This window comes from Narcine bancroftii, chromosome 1 (assembly GCF_036971445.1).
Source record: "Narcine bancroftii isolate sNarBan1 chromosome 1, sNarBan1.hap1, whole genome shotgun sequence".
Classification (NCBI taxonomy): Eukaryota; Metazoa; Chordata; class Chondrichthyes; order Torpediniformes; family Narcinidae; genus Narcine; species Narcine bancroftii.
The window spans coordinates 421,064,901-421,088,093 of NC_091469.1; the positions used below are offsets into that span (position 1 = coordinate 421,064,901).

Consider the following 23,193-nt stretch of genomic DNA (forward strand, 5'->3'; position numbering starts at 1 on the left):
AAAATGTTTTCGAATTAAAGAATAACGGTTTCCCCCAAAGAGATTTATATCCTATACTAAATGGCAGCGTTTGATCGCTGCAGATTAAATAGTGAGCTATCTCAGGAGATTTCATTCATGACTGTAATGGTTACTTTTCATTTCTTACATTTAATAAGGATACATAAATCAAGTTATGATTATTCTTGTTGCTATAGTTATTAACTTCACACTATTCCTCTCAGCATCTCTCAACTTCAATAGGTGGGGAGGGTAGGTGAATTAAATATATTTTGTGTTTCCAACATAAAATTAGTATTTACTTTAGAGTGTATTTAATTATTTGCTCTAGAGCATTTTTTTCAAAACCTATTGCCTTTTCAAATATTGACTCATAAACATAATGGATTGCTGGAGATTTTTTTTTAAATCTGACCTGGTGAACTCAGTTAAATCCAAGGTGTGAGATTACAAAAATAAAGTTGCAGTATTATTTAATGCTTCCATATTTTTAAGCTTTCACTTCATACTATTCAACCCAGAATTATTTTTAAAATGAACTTAAATTTTGTCCCTGTATGTTCTCAAGGGGTTATGATAGTCTTCATATTTTCTCCTCATTGGTCTCATTATTCCCTGCGACATGAAAAAGAACTGCTTAATTTTTAGAATGCACTTAGATTAAATCAAGTGGTACGATTTCTGGAGTAATCATCCCAATTAGTTTTGAGCCAGGTTATTTTTCCCTTAACATTAATCTATTTAAGTGCACAATAGGTTAATTTTTCAAAAAAATAATTTCATGGTTTCCATGTTTTCTTACAGAGATCATATTATAATAAAATTATATTATTAACCTGGCAGGATGAATTGAGCTATTGTATTTTAACATTAAAATGTTGTTATTTCTACCGCAACAAAATGAATCACACTGGCATGGAAAATATTCTAATAATATGAATTTGTGAAGAAAAACTAAAACAGTTCAGTTTAAATTATAACATTACATTCCTGCATCTTGCATTTTCCCGTTCTGGATGGTATTGATTATCACTGGATTAATCTGTAGAGCTGGAATTCAACATAATTAGGTATTCTTCATGAATTAGCTCAACTTTAAATGTCAGCAAGTTCTTGGGCAACAAACGTTCTTGCAGGCAAGTTTAATTATTGCCTGACATCTGTTTCTATCACCAAGCATCTATCATCTATGCCCTCTCATGCACCACATAATGATATTAATCATTTTAGTATTTGGATGCATCTTCCACCACTTAGCACATGGGATATTTGGATGTGAGGTATATTTGTTACAAATCAACAATTGCTGAACTGCTCCAGATCTGAGTAAGGCACAACTTTTATGCAAATATGCTTCAATACATATAGTTAAAATACTTTTCAATTTGACACAGAATCTTTCATTGATTAGTCACTGAGGCCAAAACAGAGCAGTAACAAATAGATTGGCCACTTAATAAGTAGGATAAGATTGTGTGGTACTGGCCTTCTGTGAACTGTGTGTTTTAAGCACAGAAGCAATTCAGTTATGTATAAATCAGAGTAAAATAACTGTGCTGAATAAAGTGTTGTCCACAGTCCACTTAATCTTAATGTACATAGTCTCAGTTTCAAAGTAAACTTTGTTATCACCTTGATCAGAAAACAAGCCAGTTATTAGTATAGCAATACTAGGCCCAAATACTTGCAGACCAAAATCAGTTTGACAGAAATTTGACCAACTTGTTGGATTCTCCCTTACTCATAGTGTGGACAGAGTACAGAACTTTTTTTTGGTGTGGAATAGGTGAGGCCAATACTAAAGACAGCTTATGGGAAAGCTGCATAAGTTCTGAGACAGAAAGGAATGGACAAGGTACAGTTAAGTTGGAACAGAAATATTGGTGAATGCAAAGTATTTATAGTTGTTTATTCAAAACAATGAGCCTACCAGGTGGAAAATGAGCATCGACTGTGGCCTTCTGTGGATGCTGGCTGACCCACTGAGTTTCTCCAGCATTTTGTTTGTGCTCTAGCTTCAAAAGGAGCATTCATGGTTTACTTGTTAAGTAGCATGAATGTCTTTCCTTGCTGATAAAGCTCTACAAACTTTGAATTGATTTAAATCTGGTAAATTCAGTAGTTTGTTCATACAAATTCAGATATTTCCTAAACTGTTTTCTCCATCCACATTGTCACCGGAAGATCCTGGATGATTGGTTAGTTCTTCCATAGCAAGATTATTTAATTTGTGCTGATGTGACCATTCCAAAATTAGATTAAAATGTAGATAAACACAAAAACTACAGATGCTGGAATCTTGAGTAAACAATGAGTTGCTGGAGGAACTCAATGAGTCAGAGAGTGACCATGGGTAGTCATGATATTTTGTAGAGGAACCTTTAAGACACATTTACTTTCTAGATATTTCTCTGAAAATTAGTAAGTTCACAGTGAAGGGTCATAGAATACAGCACTTCTGGGAATAAGGCAGTTTGAATTCTCCATTGTTCATCCAAAAAAAGCAAGCATAAAATGGAAATGACAATGGGTCAATTTCCATTGTAGACATTGCACGAATTGGATCCAACCTGACAGATTCCTTTATGATCTTTACAATGAAGGTGAAATGCAATATATATTTCCTGGTGGAAGGGAATGAATTTACCCATTTATCCATAAGGTAATCCTAATATTGTACATACCTATTGGGGAGAAGGTCACTATATGCCATTAAGATATTCCAAATACAGCAAACATCCAATCTAAAATATTTTGTAATCAAGTCTGAACAATGGCAACAATGCTCAAAGGCCAGAAAAGGCTTACATTCCTGTTGTTTAGTAACATTGAATGAAACCTCTAGACAACTCTCTGTGGATGTGGGTTGAAGACAGGTTTAGGCTCAGCTTTGCAGCACACATGTTCAAATAACTTGCTGAACAGACTGTCAGGACTGCATCATGACTTGAGCAGAGAAGTACGAATCCTAGAACACTGCACCATCAAAGAGTAAAGGCTGCTTAAGTCATCATGCAGTCCCACTGTATTCTTGGTGTTCCTCTATTTAGGTTTGTGATTTAGGTCATGTATTTTCACAACTGAAAATAAAGTGCAATAAACATTCCTTTGTCCTGAATATCCTTATTCAGCATTGCAACAAAAAAATGTTTAAGATAGAATTATAAAGAAAAATGCAGGGAGAATTCTTAACTTTCATCTTATTAATATTTAGCTTTGAAATGTAGTTTGAAGAAATTAAATAATGTGTGTGTCTTTGCATAATGACCAACTAGCATACTATGCAGTAAAAACATATTAACTAGTGACAGGATATTCTTTTGGAACATGATTACTGCTGTGAATAAAGTGTCCTTCCTCAAACTCCCATGAGCTACGCAGTGAAGATGTAGGTGGACCATGTGAATGTGGTACATAATGCGTATTGTGACAATCTTCGCAATATGGATTCCATATTGTTTGTGTATAATCGAAGGAATGTTTGGCTGAGAAGAAGAGACGAGACTTCAGAAGTATAATGGCTTACTAGAGTATTTGTAGATAATGGCATTTAAAATTTCATGAATCAGGGACAAAAGGTTAGAATATGCTGATGATCGAAGGTTTGAGTTAATGTGGACAAATGGTAAGCAGATGTGTTGTGAGTTTGTGAGGAAGCATAAACGTAGTCATTCAGAGGGTTTTAAATGTGTCTATTTCAATGCAAGAAATATTAGGAATAAAGGAGATGAACTTGGAGCATGGATCAGTAAGTGGAATTGCAACTTGTGCCATTACGAGACTTGGCTGGCTGAAGGACAGGATTTAGGTGTTTTAAAAGGAATTCAATGGGGGGGGGGGAGTCATATTACTGGTCAGGGATAGAATCACAGCTGTGGAAAGGGAGAATGCTCCAGAGGCAGTGGCTACTGAGTTAGTGTGGGTGGAAGTCAGAAATAGGAAGGGAGCAATCACTGTACTGGGAGTAGTCTGTAGGCCCTCAAATAACCCTAGGGATTCCAAGGAATAGATAAGTGGACAGGTTTTGGAATTGTGCAGAAATTACTGGGTTGTCAGTGGAGACCAACTTCCCTAATGTTGACAAGCTCTTTTTGGCTTCAAAAGGGATAGATGGGGCTGAATTTGTCAGGTGTGTCCAATAAAAAATTCCTGACACAGTGTGTGGAACAGCCGACAAGAAGATGGACCATACTGGATCTAATACTGGGTAATAAACCGGGTCAGGTGGCAGAACTCTCAGTGGGGGAGCATTTTGGTGATAGTGACCACAACTCACAGAGCTTCAGCATAACAAGATAAAAGCAGGTAAAATGGGAAAGTATTGAATTGCGGAAGGGCTAATTATGATAGGTTGAGGCAGCAACTTGGGAACAGATGTTCACAAGAGAAAGCAGTAATGAGGAGGTTGTTTCGGAACCATTTGTGCCATGTTCTGGATAGGTTTATCCCACTGAAATATGGAAAACATGGTAGGAAAAGGGAACCATGGTTGACAAAACAGGTGAGGCTGCTAGTTGAGGTAAAAGGAAGTATAAGTAAGATATAGGAAGCAGGAAACAGGAAAGGCTCATGAGAATTATAGAGTAGCCAGGAAGGAACTTAAGAAAGGACTTAGGAGCACTCAAAGGTGGCATGAGAAGGCCTTGGAAAGTAGGATTAAGGAGAATCCCAAGGCATTCTATGCGTATGTGAAGAACTGAAGGATGATGAGAATGTAGGTGGGCTGCTTAAGGATAAAGGAAGCAATATGTGCCTGGAGGTGGAGAAGGTTGGAGAGAAAAGGACCTTGATCAGGGTGAGGGTGGAATAGAACAAGCTTGTGTTCTGGACAGTGTTGAGAATAAGGATGTGTTGGATCTTCTTAAAAAGATTACAATTAATAAATAAATCCCCGGGGCCAGATATGATATAACCCAGGTTGCTGTGGGAAGGGAAGGAAGAGATAGCTGGTGCATTAGATAAGATTTTTGAGTCCTCCTCCACCACAGGGGAGGTGGTCCCTTTTAAAAAAAAAAGGTAAAGGGAGAATCCTGGAAAATATAGACCAGTGATTCTTATATCAGTGGTATATCCTTTATCCTTATATCTTATATCTTCTTATAACTATTAGAAAGGATTAATGGAAGGTCGTGCCTCACAAACCTAATTGAGATTTTTGAGAAAGTAGCAAAAAGAAATTGATGAAGGTAGGGCGTTAAATGTGGTCTATATAGATTTTAGTAAGATTTTTGCCCAAATTTGCATCCTGCTATATCCTCTTGCAACTTTCAACAATTTCCAGCTCCATCCACAACTCCTCCAACGTTCGTCTCTTCTGCAAACTTACTGAGCCATCCTTCCGCCTCTTCGTCCAGATCATTTATACAAATCACAAAGAGCAGGGATCCCAGAATAGATCCTATTAGCACTCCACTCATCACCGACCTCCAGGCAGAAGTTCCACTGATCTCAAGCCTCATAACTTTCTGGCTGAATCTCTCATGGCGGGACCTTGTCAAATGTCTTGCTAAAATCCATGTGGACCACATCTACTGTCCTATCCTCATCAATTTCTTTTGTTACCTGCTCAAAAAAACTCCATTAGGCTTGTTACCTACCCTTCCCAAAGTTATACTGACTATCCTTGAGTAGACTGTACTTCTCCAAATGCTTATCGATCTTATCCCCAAGAATCCTCTTCATTATTTTACATACTACTGACATATGACTCACTGGTCTATAATTTCCAGGATTCTCCCTATTTCCTTTTTTAAATGAGACTACATTTGCCATTCTCCAACCCTCTGACACCTCCCCTGCGACCAAAGAGGATTCAAAGATCATAGCTACTGCCCCAGCTATCTCTTTTCTCACTTCCCACAGCAGTCTGGGGTATATCACATCTGGCCCCAGGGACTTATCAATCTTGATGTTTTTAAGAAGATCCAACACTTCCACTTCCTTAATCTCCACATTGTCCAGTACACAGAGTTGTTCAACTTCAACCTCACTGTGATCAAAGTCCTTTTCTTTTGTGAATAGTGATGTAAAGTATTCATTTAGGACCTCACCAACCTCCTCTGCCTCCAGGCACATGTTGCCTTCTTTATCCTTTAGTGGCCCCACCTTCATTCTCATCATCCATCTGTTCTTCACATATGCATAGAACACCTTGGGGTTCTCCTTAATCCTTAATCCAAGGCCTTCTCATGCCCCCTTTGAGCTCTACCAAGTCCTTTCTTAGGCTCCTTCCTGGCTACCATATAATACTCATGAGCCCTTCCTTCTTCCTTTTGACTAGTTGTCTGACCTGTTCCATCAACCACGGTTCACTTTTCCTACCATCTTTTCCTTGTCCCAGTGGAACAAACTTATCTTGAACCCCGCACAAGTGGTCCCTAAACTTCCTCAACATTATTTCTGTGCTTTCACCCTTAAACATCTGTTTTCAGTTTATTCTTGCTAGTTCCTGTCTCATCCCTTCATATTTAGCTCTTCCCCAGTTAAACACTCCCAGTTTGACTGTTTTTATTCTTTTCCCTAGGTATGTTGAAGCTAAGGGAGTTGTGGTCACTCTTACCAAAATGCTTTCCACTGAGAGTTCTGCTTCCTGACCAAGTTCATTCCCCAGAACCAGATCCAGTGTGGCCTCTCCTCTAGTTAGCCAGTCCACATACTGTGTCAAGAATCCTTCTTGTACACACCTGACAAGTTCAGACCCATCTTTCCTTCCTGCCAATATTAGGGAAGTTGAAATCACCTATAACTACAACCCTGTATTTTCCGCACCATTCCAAAATCTGCCTGCTTATCTGCACCTCAATGCCCCAAGGCCTTTTTGGGAGTCTAAAGATTACTCGCAGTACAGCGATAACTCCCTTCCTAAATCTGTCTTCCACCCACACCGACTCAGTGGACACTCTTTCTGCAGCGTCCTCCCTTTTTATAGCTGTGATACCATCCCTGACCAGTAATGCTACTCTCCCCCCACTCCCTTTTCCACCTCCCATCCTATTCTGAATCCAGGTACCTGTATTAGTCAATCTTGACCTTCCTCCAGCCAAGTTTCAGTAACATCCACAACATTGTATTTCCACTGATCCATGCTCGAAGTTCATTCCCTTTATTCCTAATGTTCCTGGCATCAAAATAGACACATTTCAAACCCTCTAGCTGGCTACCTCTATGTTTTGCTCCCTGCCTGACCTTCCTCACCAACTCAGAACACATGCTTTTGTCCTTCTACCCTAATCTCTGCACTCACATTCTGATTCCCACCCCCTGCCAAACTAATTTAATCCCTCCCCAACAGATCTAACAAACCTGCCTGCCAGGATATTAGTCCCCCTGCAGTTCAAGTGCAGCCCATCCTTTTTGTATCGATCAGACCTTCCCAGAAGAGATCCCAATGATCCACAGATCTGAACCCCTGCCCCTGGCAGCAACTCTTCAGCCATGCATTCATCTGCCGCAAATTCCTGTTCCTACCCTCTCTGGCGTGTAGCACAGGCAGCAACCCTGAGATTACCACCCTTGAGGTCCTGTTTTTTTTTCAACTTCTTTCCTAATTGCCTATATTCCCTCTTCAAGACCTCATCCCTACTCCTATCTTGTCATTGGTCCCCACGTGAACCATGACATTCAGCTGCTCACTCTCCCCCTCCAGAATGCTATGAACTCGATTAGAGATGTCCCTGACCCTCGAACCTGGGAGACCACATACCATCTGAGAGCCTCAATCTTGTTCACATCTGCTCTCTTAACCAATGAGTCCCCAATTACCATAGCTCTCCTTTTCTCCCCCCTTCCCTTCTGAGCCAGGGGGCCAGCCTCTGGTGCTGGAGACATAACCACCTCAACTTGCCCCTGGTAGATCACTGCCCCCCAACAGTATCTAAAACTGTATACTTTTTGAGGTGAACAGCCACAGCAGTGCTCTGCTCTTTCTGCCTCTTCTCCTTCCCTCTCCTGACAGTCACCCAGTTACCTGTCTCCAGACTTTTAGGGGTGACTGCCTCCCTGAAACTTGTGTCTATTCCTCTGCCTCCCTTAAGATCTGAAGTTCATCCTGCTCCAGTTCCCTAACTCTGTCAGGAGCTGCAGCTGGATATACCTTTGGCAGGTGTAGTCGTCAGGAACAAACGTGCTGTCCCTGACTTCCCACAACCTACAATCGGAGTACTGGACTGCCCTGACTACTGCCTCCATTACCCACTAAATTAATTTAAAAAACTTACCAGCCTTACCTCACTGGGAGCAAGCTCTTCCTCAGCTTGCCAAAGCCTCTTGAGCTAAAGCTTCAAAGCTCCACTCCTACCCTGGACACTCACTGGCTGCTCCTCTTTTGCTTCCCCTTTTATTTGTCTCTGTCAATTATCTCAAGTACTCAATCCCACAAATCAACACTCTGTTTAACCCTTCTGTTGCCCTCCGCGCTCCTTTTAAAGCACACTCTCCTACTCACCTCAGCTGCTTCCCTGCACTCACCGATCTCCAAGTTGTTCCAGCCTCCTACTTCGATGGTCCCGCATTCAAAATGTCCCAACTCCCCTCTACGGACTCCTTTTAAAGCACACTCACTTCAGCTGATTGAGGAGATTGGTATGTTATTTGGTATTTACTCTTGCAAATTTCTACATGTGTGCCATGGAGATCATTCTGACGGGTATGGAGGTGCCAATACACAGGACAGAAACAGGCTACAAAAGATTGTAAACTCAGACAGCGCCATCATGGGTATTAGTCTTCACTCTATTAAGGACATCTTTAAGAGGCACTGTCTCAAGAAAACAGCCTCTATTATCAAGCCTGAAGATGGGCACCCAATGTTACAAAAACAGCTTCTTCCCCTCCACTATCAGATTTCTGAATGGATAATGAACCACAGACACTACCTCACTTTTTTTCTCATTTGCATTAATTATTTACTTTCATGTATTTACAGAAATGCAATTTATGCACTTGTATTGCACAATACTGCTGCAGCAAAACAAGAAATTTTGAGACATATATTCATGACAATAAATCTAATTCATTCATAACTTAGTTTCTAATAATCTTATGATACAGTGATAGTTGAGGGCAATAAGAAAAAGAAATGTATTTAATGCCTTCCAGAATGTTCATTATTGCCAAAGCCTTTCACAATCATTTCCCTCACTGCTCCTGACTGCTTTCCTGCCTTGACTGTTCCAGAACAAACCTTTGGACTCAGCCTCTGGGCCAAGATGTCAAAAAAGCCACATGTCAACTGATAAACTACAGGGCCCCAACATCGATGATATCATTGCTGTAGTTCTATAATTTCAGTTATAAATTCATTACCTAATTTCCAACGTCAGGGAAAGGGAGCACTTTCCAGGTAGCCTCAGAGAGATCACGATTTTAACCACTTTCACGAGAGGAAATAAATCCCATTGGGGTATTGACAGATAGATTTCCATGTTCTGTGCTAAGACATTGCATGTATCCTTCGTAACTATTCCCATTAGTTCCCAGAATCATGGTTTTGATTTTATCCACCTGGAGGCAAAATGAACTATAAATTCACTGCTCATCAGTTTCAGACAAAGTTCATGGAACAATATCAACCACTGTATATGACATTTTCTTTTACCTCACCAAAGCCTTTAACTCCACTGCCCGCAGAAATTTCTCACCAACTTCATAATGTTATCAAAGCCATGGTAGAATCAGAGAGTGATATCAATATTTGCATCCACAGCAGACCCAATCTCAGTGCAGATTGATGCCATACATGGCTTGATGAAGGGTTCCAACCTCAAACGTCAACAATTATTTTTCTCCCACGGATTCTGCTCGAACTCCTGAGTCGTTTCATCAGATTTGCTCCAGGTTCAATTCTGCAGAATCCCATGTGGCTATACTTTTGCAAAATTGCTCACTGCAAAAGCAGAACTAATTTTCAAGACAAATTAATGAATGTTCCACTTGCATCACTTCCACTCCAGAACCACTCACTTCAATATGCACACAACGCTGAAGTCAAGCATCAAGTTGTCTTCATGTGTTCATTAAAACATATGAGAGAATGGTCTTTGCATGTAATATCTGTAAAACAAATGTCCTCTACCAATCTGTCACTCCCAGGTAATATTGTCTTCTGATAATAAAGGGTTTGGATAAATAAACAACACCTTGGAAAAAGTGGACCTTTTCCCATACCTTGGAAAGTATCTCTCCTTGAAGGTGGTGAAATTCGCTGTCACATCCCAGATGCCAACACAACCTAAGATAATCTGAGGAAAAAAATGTCCTTAAATTTGGCACAAAGTTCATGATCTACTAGAAACAGTCATATTTGCGCTCCTGTGTACTTTTGATACATGAACTGCACACAGCAAAGTACTTTAGAAGTTTTGGGGGAAGCAGGGTGAGAGCAGGTGCAGGAAAAAGGAGATGCAGTGGAGGAGAAGCCATATTTTGTTTGGGAAGGCTGATTTAGTAAGTCAGAAAAACGCATTTAAAGGTTTGAAACTCTTGTATGAGATTTGATCATTTGCTTTTCCTGATGCCACATAATTATGTTTAATAATTGACCTTTCATCTAATAAGCCTCAGTGTGATTCCTTATACTATCCTTCCATACTATTACAAGTAAGGTTGCTATATACAGAACAGTACAGGTTAATCAGCCCACAAAGTATGATTAAGTTATTAATTGCATTTGATTTTTTTTTTAACTAAATGCTGGAAATATTGGCTGTCTATCTCAGTCTTGATGAAATGTTTCAACCCAAAACATTGACTTTTTTTTCTCTCCCACTGATATTGCTCAATTCCTTGAGTTCCTGCAGCGAGTTGTTTATTGCTTTTGTTTTTGTTCTTACTCTCTAACTGCTCCCAATCACTTAATGAGCAGATTACCTTATTTGCATCCCATGGTAACCCTGGCTTTATTCTATCGGAGACCTCTCCCCTCCACTTGCCATCAGCTTGGCAAAGTAATAAATTCATTTTGTCCAATAGGACCACTTCATTTTCATTTGGCGCTTTCAAGTAAATTTTATCTCTTTCCCAGTTCTGACAAAGGGCCTTCTACCTGAATCTTTGGCTGTTATTTTTCCACCAGATGTGAACTGACCTACTGGGTGTTTCCAGCAGATGCCGTTTATCAGTATTGCATATTTGAAGTATATATAATTAGTTTTAAAGTGAAAGTTTATTTTTAACCAAAATATAACATTTTGGTTTTATAATTTTATTTAAAAATATTATTACTTCTAGCCTCTTGAAATATACCAGGCTTTTCTCCCAAGTATTTGTTGCCAAGCGACACAACACACCATGGTAGAATTCTGTTAGGTTTTCAATGTCAACTGAAATCTTAGTTGGCTCAACAGCTGTCGTACCAAGGTTTTCTAATTTGAATGATTTTCTATGTATATAACTTCAATTTTTCAGAGATATGCATAAAAAGTGACCTTATTTCTTTATCTGTGCTGCTTGGCATGGGGCAAAAGTTTCAGCAATAACAAAACTAACTTTTCAAACATATAAATTTGAGTAACAATTTTTATTGAATTAGGAAGTAAGGATGGATACGAGAATTTGTGTATGGCACATCTAGAAATTGTAGAAGAAATATTTATTGACATTAAAGAGTGGATTCTAGAGTTTATGAAATAAAGATTAAACAAAAATGGAAAGCTATGTGCATATTCTTTTGAACTATTTATATCCAGCCTGTGCAAGCCATAGAGAGTACTGTCTCTTTAAAGTTTATTGACCATGTATTTAATAGCTTGGTTCAATTTGTATATGCTGGGCTGAGTTAGAATCACTTTAATGTCATGTCATAAATCCAAAATAAATGCAGTATCATTTTGGAAGCCGCTGACTAGAATGAAACAAACGGCTTTATGGGGTCAAACAGCAGAAAACTGGTCAACCTTGCTTGAACTTTGACCTTAAAACCACTCATCTGCAACTTTTGACAGGCTGGGGCTTGACCCGAAGCTTCTGGTGAAAATTCTGAATATGAGCTCAGGTCGATGCTGGTCAAGTGATACTTACAACCCCGTGCCAGGAGTGATGGATGGTGTGCCTTCTTCCAATGATTATCAAGGTGGATTTGCAACATCCTTAATGGCAAAGGTAGATTTGGTTTTAAAAAATAAAGGAGTGGTGAGCTCTTTTTTTTAAATTTAGATTGTCAAACCCCACCCAGTATTCAGTCTGTTGAGAGAAGACAGCCGAACTGCATGCACAGTTCCGATTACAATATCTCCTTCTTTAACCAGCTGAATGGAGGTGCACTGTATTACCATGAAGGCTAATTATTGACCATCAGATCCTATCCACAATAAGATTAGCTCATTTCCTTCCAATCACTCTTATTTATAGATGATGCCCTCCTGACATTGACCACTTGCTTATGAAAAAAAAAGCCTCTTTGCTACTTTAAAAAAGTGATTTTATATGTTTCCATCATCTGGTATCTTGTTAAGCAGCAGAGGTAGTTCCTACCTATGCTAATTATTCTTGTTGTGGAAGGGTTTTTTTTTCTTTTTTGCTGCCCTCTGGATTGGTCTGTACCACATGACTGCTCTGAGTAAGGGTGTCAGTTTCAGCAACTTATCTTTCAGTCTATTTCTTTTGCTGCAATTCTGGGAAATGCCTGAACGTCCTCACTCTGTACTTAATCTTCTCAGGCAGTCTCTCGGGATTCAGGGTGACATGCCTCTACTCCAATTCTCTAATGTGACTGATGAGGCCAATGTTGGAAGATAAGAAATAGAAGCAAATGTATGTAATTGGTAAACCACCTCCCCCATCCCCAACCGCTGCACTGTTCAGTGAGGTTATGGCTGATCTTTTCAAGTCCTAGAGTCATGCAGCAAAAAAGCAAGACCTTTGATTCATGCCAACCATGAAGTACCAGTCTATGCTCATCCCAGTTAGCAGCACTTAGTCCATAGTCTTGCCATTTCAGGTACTTAAATGTTGTGAGAGGGCTTGCATCTACCATCTTCTCATTCAGGGTGTTGCAAATTGCATCCACCCTTTGAATGAAGAAAATTCTTCCTCAGATCCTCTTTAAACCTCTTACTTCTCATTTTAAAGCAGTCTGACCTTAGCCACCTCCGCCAAGGGATAAATTTCTTACTGTCTGACCTATTTTTGCCTCTTGTAATTCTGACTGCTTCCTTAGGGCAGAAGGTACAGAAGCATGAAAACTAACACCTCTAGGTTGAAGAACAGGTTTTTTTTTCAATAGCTAGCGTCTCTTGAACCTCCCCTTGGTACACTAATTATAGACTGCTTCAAAAGCAGAGAAGGACTGTCTGCACTATTGCATGTCACTTTTTTTGCATGGGGGATACTATGAATATTTATTATCTAATGTAAATATTTATCTCTTTAAATTCAATTAGTTTACTATTATAGTTGTAGCAAGTAAAAATTTCAGTCCATATGTACATTGTACAGTGTCAATAACCTCATTATCATTTTCTATTTGTATTACTTTTATCAGGTCTCCCTTCAGCCTCCAAGCCCAGTCTCTCAAATTGATACATTCCATCTCAGGCAACATCCTGGTGAATCTCCTCTGCACCTTTCTCCAGTGTAATTGTGTCCTTTTTATGGTGTGGTGACCAAAATTTTTTTGGAATCATTTATTTGTGATTTTCCAAACTTAAACAGTTATCAATCTTATCAATATTAATGTTGACAACATCAACATTGAATACAGTTTACAGTTATCAATGCTATACAAGATTTTCTGTAGTTTAAGCTTTTTCTATCCTCTTCCCTCCCGCCACCCCCTTATCCCTCCATATTTAACACTTAACACGTAACCAACTACAGTTACACACAACATTCAGGACGTTCACAACAAAGGTATGAAACATACATTGGGGATTTATGGGTTTGTCACGTCGTGGCAGCCAGTGCTCAGACTGTTTTCTTTTTCTTGAATTTTTCTGGTTGGGATGGGATCCCCCCTCCACCCCCGGCCAGTTGAGGGGTAGACAGGCAAGGTAGGGCAGTGAGGCACGATGGTCCACACTATAGTTGTGCTCCTATTGAATTTAGGTATAGTTGTCAAATTTTCAAGAAAGTATTGCATTTTTTTCCTTAAGTTGAAAGTAATTTTCTCCAGGGGAACACAGCTTTGCATTTCTGCATTCCAGCGCACAATGCTCAAGGAGGAGTCGGACTTCTAAGTAACCGTTATGTATTTCCTGGCCACTGCCAATGCGATCATTATGAATTGGATTTGAAATTTGGGCACACTCATTGAAAATCTTATATACAGCTCTTGGTCCTGTGGGAATTCTTTACCTATGATTTTTTTCCAGTACTTAGCCCAGTTCCGCCCAGGAGGTTCTCATCTTGGTACATGTCCAAATTGCATGCACAAAGGTTCCGGTCGCAATGCCACACCTGAATCATAAGTCTGATCATTCTGATTTAGATCTGTTCACTTTTTGTAGTGTCAGATTCAGCTGGTGTAAGAAATTGTATTGTACTAGCCTGTACCACGTATTAACGATTGTCGCCGTGCTGGTCCGACATAAGTCGGAACCGCTCATCAATCGTAATTCCTAAGTCCGACTCCCACATGGCCTGGTTTAGGTCCTTCCACTTGGAGTAAGAAATGCATTGCTCAGGTGAACTTCCATGTGTTCCCCCTTCAAATCAGGGTCTCTATGTTCCTGCACACTGGGTCCTGTAAGAATTCTTTACCTATGATTTTTTCCAGTACTTGGCCACAGTTATACCTAATTTGTCCTGTAGAAATAAGATTATCTGAAGGTAGCAGTGGAATGTCTTATTTGATAAATCATACTTGTTCCTAAGTTGTTCAAACGACATTAACTGCTCCCGCTCATAACAGTCCTCTACACACCTGACGCCATTACGACACCAGGTGTCCAAGATCTTGTTACCCACCATCAATGGTATTAATCTATTTGGAGTCGGGGTGTTTTTGGGGACAGCCCCACTTTGATTCCTACATATTGGTTAATTTTATTCCAAATGGAGGTTATTTGATTTAGTATGGGGCTGCCTGTTTTTCCAAATAACAATTTGACGTCTCATTTATAAATAAAGTCTTCTGCCACCTTGTCACCTAGCACATGCAGGTCAATTTGTGCCCAGGATGGTACACCTACCCCCATCGAAGAGTGAGTGTGGTGATCAGAATTGCATAGTATTTTGACTTTCAACCTTTTCAAGGTTTTATGGAGTTGTACCTCGGACCTCCAGTTCTAGTTCCCGAGCTAAGAAGGCAAGAATTACATATCCCTTCAATGCCTAATCTATCTATCCTGTGACTTTCAGATATCTTTGGACATGTACACTGAGGTTCCTTTTCACCAAGGCCCCACCATTCATACTGTTTCCTGTCCTATGAAAATCCTGTCCTCCCAATGTATCTCTCCATACAACAGGATTAAATTCCATCTGCCATATCCCTACCCAATTTACCAGCTGATCAACATCATTCCGTAGACTCAGTCTGTCCTAAACACTATTAGCCACATAAGGGCCACTAAGTGTTATCTACAAGCATTAATCATTACTCCTTTTTTCACATGAAAGTTGCTCGTGTAAAAGCAAAGAGCAAGGGTACCAGCACTGATCCCTGTAATACACTGCTGGTCTCAAACTTCCAATACAAAAGTACCATTCTAATATTCCCCCCCCCCCCCATTCCAATTATTGTCAAATTTGCATTCCAACCTTTTCGACAAACTTTCCACGTGAGATCTTATCAAAGTCCTTAATGAAGTCCAAATAGACCACAGTTTCTCCACCACTTTCTTGCATAATCTAATAATATCTCAAAAATCAATCCATCTCTGTCTTGAATATATTCAGTGACAGCCTAATAGCCATCGTTGGTAAAGAATTCAAAATATTAATTACCATCTTGGCAAACAAATTTCTCATTATCCCTGTCTTGATGAGCCATCCACTTTATTGAGTCTATGACCCGATTCTAGATACCCACCCATTGGTCATATCAATAGCATCTATCTTGTCAAGCCATTTAAGAATTTGGTATATAAATTAAAATTCAGGAAATAACTGGTCCAGTTGGCTTAGCCTAATAATATGCAAATCCCATCATCCCAGCCATCCATCTGAAGGGCCAAAGCACCACTTCCACTTTCACAGATTTATAGATAGAGAGACCAAACATTTACACAGAATTCCAGATCTGGTCTCACTGGAGCTCCAAATATTTGAGCAAGTCATCTAAAGACTTGAATTCAAATCCTCTTGCAATGTTCTATTTCCCATTTTAATTGCTTGCTTTACGTGCATGTAAACTTTAATGAAGCATGTACTAAGACACCTCTGCTTTTGAACACCCTCAATCTCTTGTCATTGAAAAAAATATACTGTGTTTCTATTTCTTTTCTTCCAAATGAGCTCATATTTTTCACACATTATAATTCATCTACCATTCACTTATCCTGAGTATGTCCCCTTAAAGCCTCTCTGCATTCTTCTCAGAGGCCATAGTGCCACACAATTTAATAGCATCAGGAAAGCTAGATATATTGCACTTTATCCCCTTATATAAATCAATAACATAGATTTTGAACAACTGGAGCCCATGATCCCTCTGGTCATCATCTCACAGCCGAAAGAAAGTCTTTTATTCAAACTCTTTTTTTGGTCAATTAACTAATCTCCATCCACAGCAGTATATTACTACAATTTCCAAACAAAACATATGGAAACCGGAGCACCAGGAGGACATCCACGCAGACACAGGGAGAGCGTACAAACTCCTTAAAGTCAGTACTGGATTTGAATCCAGGTTGCTGGAGCTGAAATAATGTTATACTAATAATAGCTTGTGTGACATATTTACCAAACCCCTTTAGAAAATCTAAATACACTACACCTGCTGTTTTGTCCATGGTTATTCTGTGATTTATAACATCAAATACTTTGAACAGATTTGTCAAACATAATTTTCCTATCATAAATTCATGTTGACAGTGCCCAATCTTATCATTCCTTTCTAAGTTCCTATGTAATAAATTTCAGTATTTTCTATAAAACTGAACCCAGATAAACTGCCACAGACTGAGCAGAAGCATAGTTTGAGAGGTCGTGTGCTCCCCCCTCATTTACACTTCTCCTCAAAATGAATATATGCAATATTCTCAATGGCATTGTGAATATTCCAAGCTATCTGTAGTTCCCATGGACTAGGAATTCCCATAGGTTGGCATGCATTTTCCATATTTTTTTTGGGGAAAATTTTATTTAAAAGTTTTCCATACATGTAATAATATCCAAGTACAAAATATAACAATCAAATATTAATATAAAATCTATTACAGGATTATATCAGCCCCAACCCCCTCCCCCCACCAAACTAACCCCAAGAGAAAAAAGGGGGAAAAAAAAGAAAACATGAGAAAAGAAAAATAAGAAACTAGAGTAGAAACTTGGTTGCCATAGGTTCCCCCTCACCACATGGAGTTAATCACTTATAGCTCATTACTTTCAAGGAGGTTAACAAAGTTCAAGGCTTAAGGAAAAGGTCCATAAATTAATTCCCTCAATTCTTAAGTACGGTGCCAAGTTTTCAAAAATACACCATACGTATTTCCCAAATTATAAGTGATCTTTTCCAAAGTAACACAATTTTGCAGTCCTACATTCCAACGTTCTATACGCAAGTGGGTATCTGATTTCCTTGTCACAGCTATACATTTTCTTGCGAAGGCAATCTTTAAAAAATTGTTTTTTATATGTAGATAGTTTCAATTTTGGTCTTATCCCCTCATTATTATCTATTAAAAATAACATTGAAGTTTGTGGAAATTTAATTCCCATAACCCATTCTAAATAAATCACTAAAATTGACCAAAAAGGTCTCAAGACCAAGTGGAATGTAAAAAAGTACCTACCTCCTGACCACATCTAAAACACTGATCAGATAAATCTGATTTCAATTTGTTTAGCTTTGTGGAGTAAGATATAGTTGATATAAAAAATTATATTAATCTAACATTCTTTTCTTTGGCTTGGCTTCGCGGACGAAGATTTATGGAGGGGGTAAAAAGTCCACGTCAGCTGCAGGCTCGTTTGTGGCTGACCAGTCCGATGCGGGACAGGCAGACACGATTGCAGCGGTTGCAAGGGAAAATTGGTTGGTTGGGGTTGGGTGTTGGGTTTTTCCTCCTTTGCCTTTTGTCAGTGAGGTGGGCTCTGCGGTCTTCTTCAAAGGAGGCTGCTGCCCGCCAAACTGTGACATTAAATTATATTCTAATCTATTAATCTAACATTAAATTATATTGAACTAACTTACATCTAACTGTCATACTATCCCGATGTAACTCTGCTACGTATCAATATTTCTACATTTCAGTAATGAGACTGTGAGACCCAATTTATCTCTTAAATAAGCTTGTAGTTGATAGTAACAAAAAAAGATATTATTTTGTATCCCATATTTATTTTTCAAATGACCAATGTCATTAAACTTCTTCCTAAAAAGCAATCTTCTCTATATCTAATTCCTTTCTGAAACTAACTATTTAAAGATTGATTACCCATTGAGAATGGAATGTCAGTTTTGCATCAAAGGCATTTTAGACTGGACAGCCCTCCTCATTCCAATTTCATCATTTACTTTTTTCCAAATATTAATCAAATGCTTCAGCAAGGGTGCTTCTCTTTCCCCAGATAATAACCACTTTCCATTGATATATAAAATCTTCTGATTTCCACTCTCCTATTTTATCAATTTCTCTTTTAATCTATGCTGGATTTTCTTCCATATTTTCAAGGAAACTTTGAGAAGATCTATGAATATTTTCCTCTGTTAATATAGTAATTTACTGCTGTAATGTAACTGCCGATAGAGTCTGTTTTGGGATTTTAGTGTTGGGAATATGAATGCTTTATCAGAACCAACAAAATGTAATTAGGCTTTCGCTGCCAGAGATACTGCTCTGTACATTTGGTCTTCCAGTGACTTGGAGGATTTTTTTTCTTTTTAAAATATTTTAATTGAGTTTAACATAAATCCTCATACAAAGTATTCTAATATAACAAATAACAGCCGGAGGAGAGACAGAATTGGAGGTGAGTCGAGTGCGCTGTGTTGGTAAGTAGATTTTAGGAGAGATTAAGAAGGGCACGGGATCAGGACTTTGGCCTTTCCAATTGAGTAATTGGGTAATTGAGTTCATCGGCAAGGACCAATAAAGGGTGAGTTAGGTAAAGAAGTGGCCAGTAAAGAGCGGCCCAGTGATTGGCATAGTGAAGGAGTGGGACTTCAAGGCTTTGGCTTGAGAGGCTTCAGCGAGCAGAGGCTGAGGAAGTGCTCCCAGTGAAGTAAGGTTGATAAGTTTAGTGAAGTAAGGTTGGTAAGTTTATTTTAATTAATCTAATTTAATTTAAGAGTAGGTTGGGGTAGTTTTGGAGGCATTTGGGGTAGTCCTGTGCTCCGATTGCAGGATATGGGAGGTCAGGGACAGCACAAATGTTCCTGATGACTCCACCTGCAAAAGGTACATCCAGATGCAACTCCTGGGTGATTGTGTTAGGGAACCAGAGTTGCAACTGGATGGGGTTCAGATCATAAGGGAAGGAGAGGCAATCATAGATAGGAATTACATGGAGACAGTCACCTCAAACAGACAGGAATCAGCTAACTGGGTGCTGTGAGGAAAGGGAAGGAGGGGTGAGACAGTGCAGAGTACCTTTGGCTGTTCCCCTCAATAATAAGTATACTGTTTTAGATACTGTGGGTGGGGGGGGGGGGGTGGGGGTGGAAACAGCCTACTAGGGACAAGTTATGGTGGTCAGGTCTCTGGCACAGGGGCTGGTCTCTCGGCTCAGAAGGGAATGGGAGGAAAAGAGGAGAGCTCTTGTTATTGGGGACTCGTTGGTTAGAGGAGCAGATAGGAGGTTTGCTGGATGAGATTGTGGCACCCAGTTGGTATGTTGCCTCCCAGATGCCAGGATCAGGGATGTCTCTGATGGAGTACACATCATTCTGGAGGGGGAGGGCAATGTCGTCATCCACATGGGGACCAATGAAATAGATAGAAGTGGGGATAAGGTCCTGAAGAAAGAATATAGGGAGTAGGGAAAGAAGTTAAACAGCAGGACCTCAAGGATGATAATCTTGGGATTGCTGCCTGTGCCATGCGCTAGAGAGGGTAGGAATAGGAAGATGTGGTGGATGAATACGTGGCTAAAGAGTTGGTGCAGGGGGCAGGGGTTCACATTTATGAATCATTGGGATCTCTTCTGGGGAAGGTCTGACCTGTACAAAAAGGATGGGCTGCACTTGAACTGCAGGGGGACTAATATCCTGGCAGGCAGGTTGTTAGATCTGTTGGGGAGGGGTTAAATTAGTTTGGCTTGGGGATGGATAGCAGAGATTAGGGGAGAAGAACACCTAGATTTGAAGGGAGAGAGGAACCAGAATGTTAAAGTTAATGAAGGAGAGGATGGGGGTGGTAAAAGTAGATGGTAATCAAAAGAGTGAATGTGGGGGACATTCTCTCAAGTGTATATATTTCAATGCAAGGAGCATTGTAAGAAATGAGGATGAGCTTAGATCATGGATTGACACATGGAAATATGATAGTGTAGCCATCACTGAACCTTGGTTGCAGGAGAGGCATGATTGGCAGCTAAATATTCAGGATTCCATTGTTTTAGGTGTGATAGAATGGGGGTGGGGGGTAAAAGATAGAGGAATCGCATTGCTTGTTAGAGAAAATATTACAGCGGTACTATTGCAGGATAAATTGGAGGGCTCATCCAGTGAGGCTATTTAGGTGGAATTGAGGAACGGGAAAGGCATGAAAACTCTAATGAGAGTGTATTATAGATCACCTAATGGGCTGAGGGATTTAGAGGAGCAAATTTGTAAGGAGATAACATATATGTGTAATATACATAAAGTGGTGAAAATAGGAGATTTTAACTTTCCACACATTGACTGGGACACCCATACTGTAAAAGGGCTTGATGGGTTGGAGTTTGTCAAATGTGTTTAGGAAAGGTTTCTAAATCAATACATAAAAGAAGTGACTAGAGAGGGGATAGTATTGGATCTCCTATTAGGGAGTGAGATAGGTCAGGTGACAGTGGTTTGTGTTGGGGAATACTTTGGGTCTAGTGATCATAATACTATCAGTTTTAGATGAATTCTGGAGAGGGATAGGGTTGGGCCTAAGGTTGAGATTCTTGATTGGAATAAGGCAAATTTCGAGGAGACGTGAAAGGATTTAGAGGGTGTGGATTGGGATCACTTATTTTCAGGGAAGGATGTAACAAGTAAATGGAAAATATTTAAAGGGGAAATTTTGTGAGCACAGAGTCGGTATGACCCTGTGAGGATTTAAAGAAAGGTTAGAAAATATAGGGAGCCTCGGTTTTCAGAGATATTGGTAATTTGGCTCGGAGGAAGAGGGATGGTGTGCAACAGATATAGACAACACGGAGTAGATGAGGCGCTTGAGGAAATATAAGGAATGTTAAAAAAAACTTAAGAAAGAAATTAGAAAGACTAAAAGGAGATATGACGTTGCTTTGGCAGGCAAGTAAAAATAAATCCAAATGTGGGTACATTAAAAGTAAAAGAATAGTGAGGGATAAAATTGGGCCCTTTGAGGATCAGAGGGTTAAGCTATGTGAGAAGTCAGAAGAGATGGGGGAAATTTTAAATGATTTTTTTTTCTTCAGTATTCACTAAGGAAATTAATATTGAGCCAGGTGAAGTAAGGAAATCTGGTAGTGAGGCCCTGGATAATATACAGATTAATTAGTACTGGCTATTTTAAAAAGAATGTAGATGGATAAATCTCTGGGTCCTGACAAGATATTCTCTGGAACTCTGAGAGAGGTTTGTGTACAAATAGTGGGGGCTCTGACAGAAATATTTAAAATATCACTGGCCACGGGGGAAATGCTGGAGGATTGGAGGGTAGCTTATGTTATTATGCTGTTTAAAAAAAGGCTCCAAAAGTAAACTTGGTAATTATAGACCTGTGAGTCTGACTTCATGGTGGGTAAATTAATGGAGAGTGTTCTTCAAGATGGTATATACAGTTATTTGGAAAGATTGATTAGGAGTAGTCAACATGGTTTTGCACATGGTAGATCATGTTTAACAAATCTTAGTGTTTTTCGAGGAGGTTACTAAGAAGGTTGACGAGGGGAAGGCTGCGGATGTTGTCTATATGGACTTTAGTAAAACCTTTGACAAGGTTCCACATAAGAGGTTAGGAAGTTCAAGCATTAGATATTAATGTTGAATTTGTGAAATGGATTCAACAATGGTTGGATGCGAGATGTCAGAGAGTAGTGGTGGAAATTTGTTTGTCAAATTGGAAGCCAATGACTAGAGGAGTGTCTCAGGAAACAGTACTGGGTCTATTGTTCTGTGTCATATATGTTAATGATCTAGATGATAGGGTGGTAAATTGGATTAGTAAATATGCAGATGATACGAAGATTGGTGGTGTTGTGGACAGTGAAAAAGTGTTATCAAAGCTTGTACTGGGATATAGGACAGTTAGAAGGGTGGGCTGAAAGATGGCAGATGGAGGTGCTACATTTTGGTAGGGCTAATCAGCAAATGTCATACATGTTAAATGGTAGACAATTGAGGTGTGCAGTAGAACAAAGGGATTTAGGAATCTTGGTACATAATTCCCTGAAAGTTGAGTCACATGTAGTTAGGGTGAAGAAAGCATTTAATATGTTGGCCTTCATAAATCAGAGTATTGAATTCAGGAGTTGGGATGTCACATTGAAGTTGTATAAGGCATTGGTGAGGCCAAACTTGGAATATTGTGTGCAGTTTTGGTTGCCGAATTCTAGGAAGGATATAAACAAAATAGAGAGAGTGCAGAGAATATTTATAAGAATGTTGCAGGGGTTTCAGGGTTTGAGTTACAGGGAAAGGTTGAGCAGGCTGGGACTTTGTTACCTGGAGTGTAGAAGATTGAGAGGTGACTTGATAGAGGTATTTAAAATTATGAGGGGGACAAATAGAGTCAATGTGGACAGGCTTTTTCCATTGAGAGTGGAGGAGATATGAATTGAGATTGAAGGGGGGAAGTTTAGGGGAAACATGAAGGGGAATTTCTTCATTCAGAAGGCGGTGAGAGTGTGGAATGAGCTTCTGGCTGAAGTGGTAGATGCGGGTTTAATTTTAATATTTAAGGAAAAGTTGGATAGGTA

The 23,193-nt window shown here is 39.4% G+C and overlaps 1 protein-coding gene and 1 long non-coding RNA gene across 3 annotated transcripts in view; one reads left to right on the plus strand and one right to left on the minus strand.

The window, feature by feature from the left end:
* The window catches only part of LOC138751603 (uncharacterized), a 40,246-nt gene extending 31,935 nt beyond the window's left edge, over positions 1-8,311 (minus strand). Inside the window, exon 1 of the long non-coding RNA XR_011350080.1 lies at positions 8,226-8,311. This is a non-coding gene — a long non-coding RNA (uncharacterized lncRNA). The remainder of the gene's footprint in view (positions 1-8,225) is intronic.
* The window catches only part of LOC138751599 (3-hydroxyisobutyrate dehydrogenase, mitochondrial-like), a 126,399-nt gene that overhangs the window by 99,152 nt on the left and 4,054 nt on the right, over positions 1-23,193 (plus strand). The window contains exons 7-8 of one of the 2 annotated variants that reach the window (XM_069914113.1): positions 11,940-12,096; positions 13,478-13,541. In XM_069914113.1, the coding sequence (XP_069770214.1) occupies positions 11,940-12,096; positions 13,478-13,541 (221 nt within the window). The remainder of the gene's footprint in view (positions 1-11,939; positions 12,097-13,477; positions 13,542-23,193) is intronic. The other variant, XM_069914112.1, reaches the window with a different exon arrangement.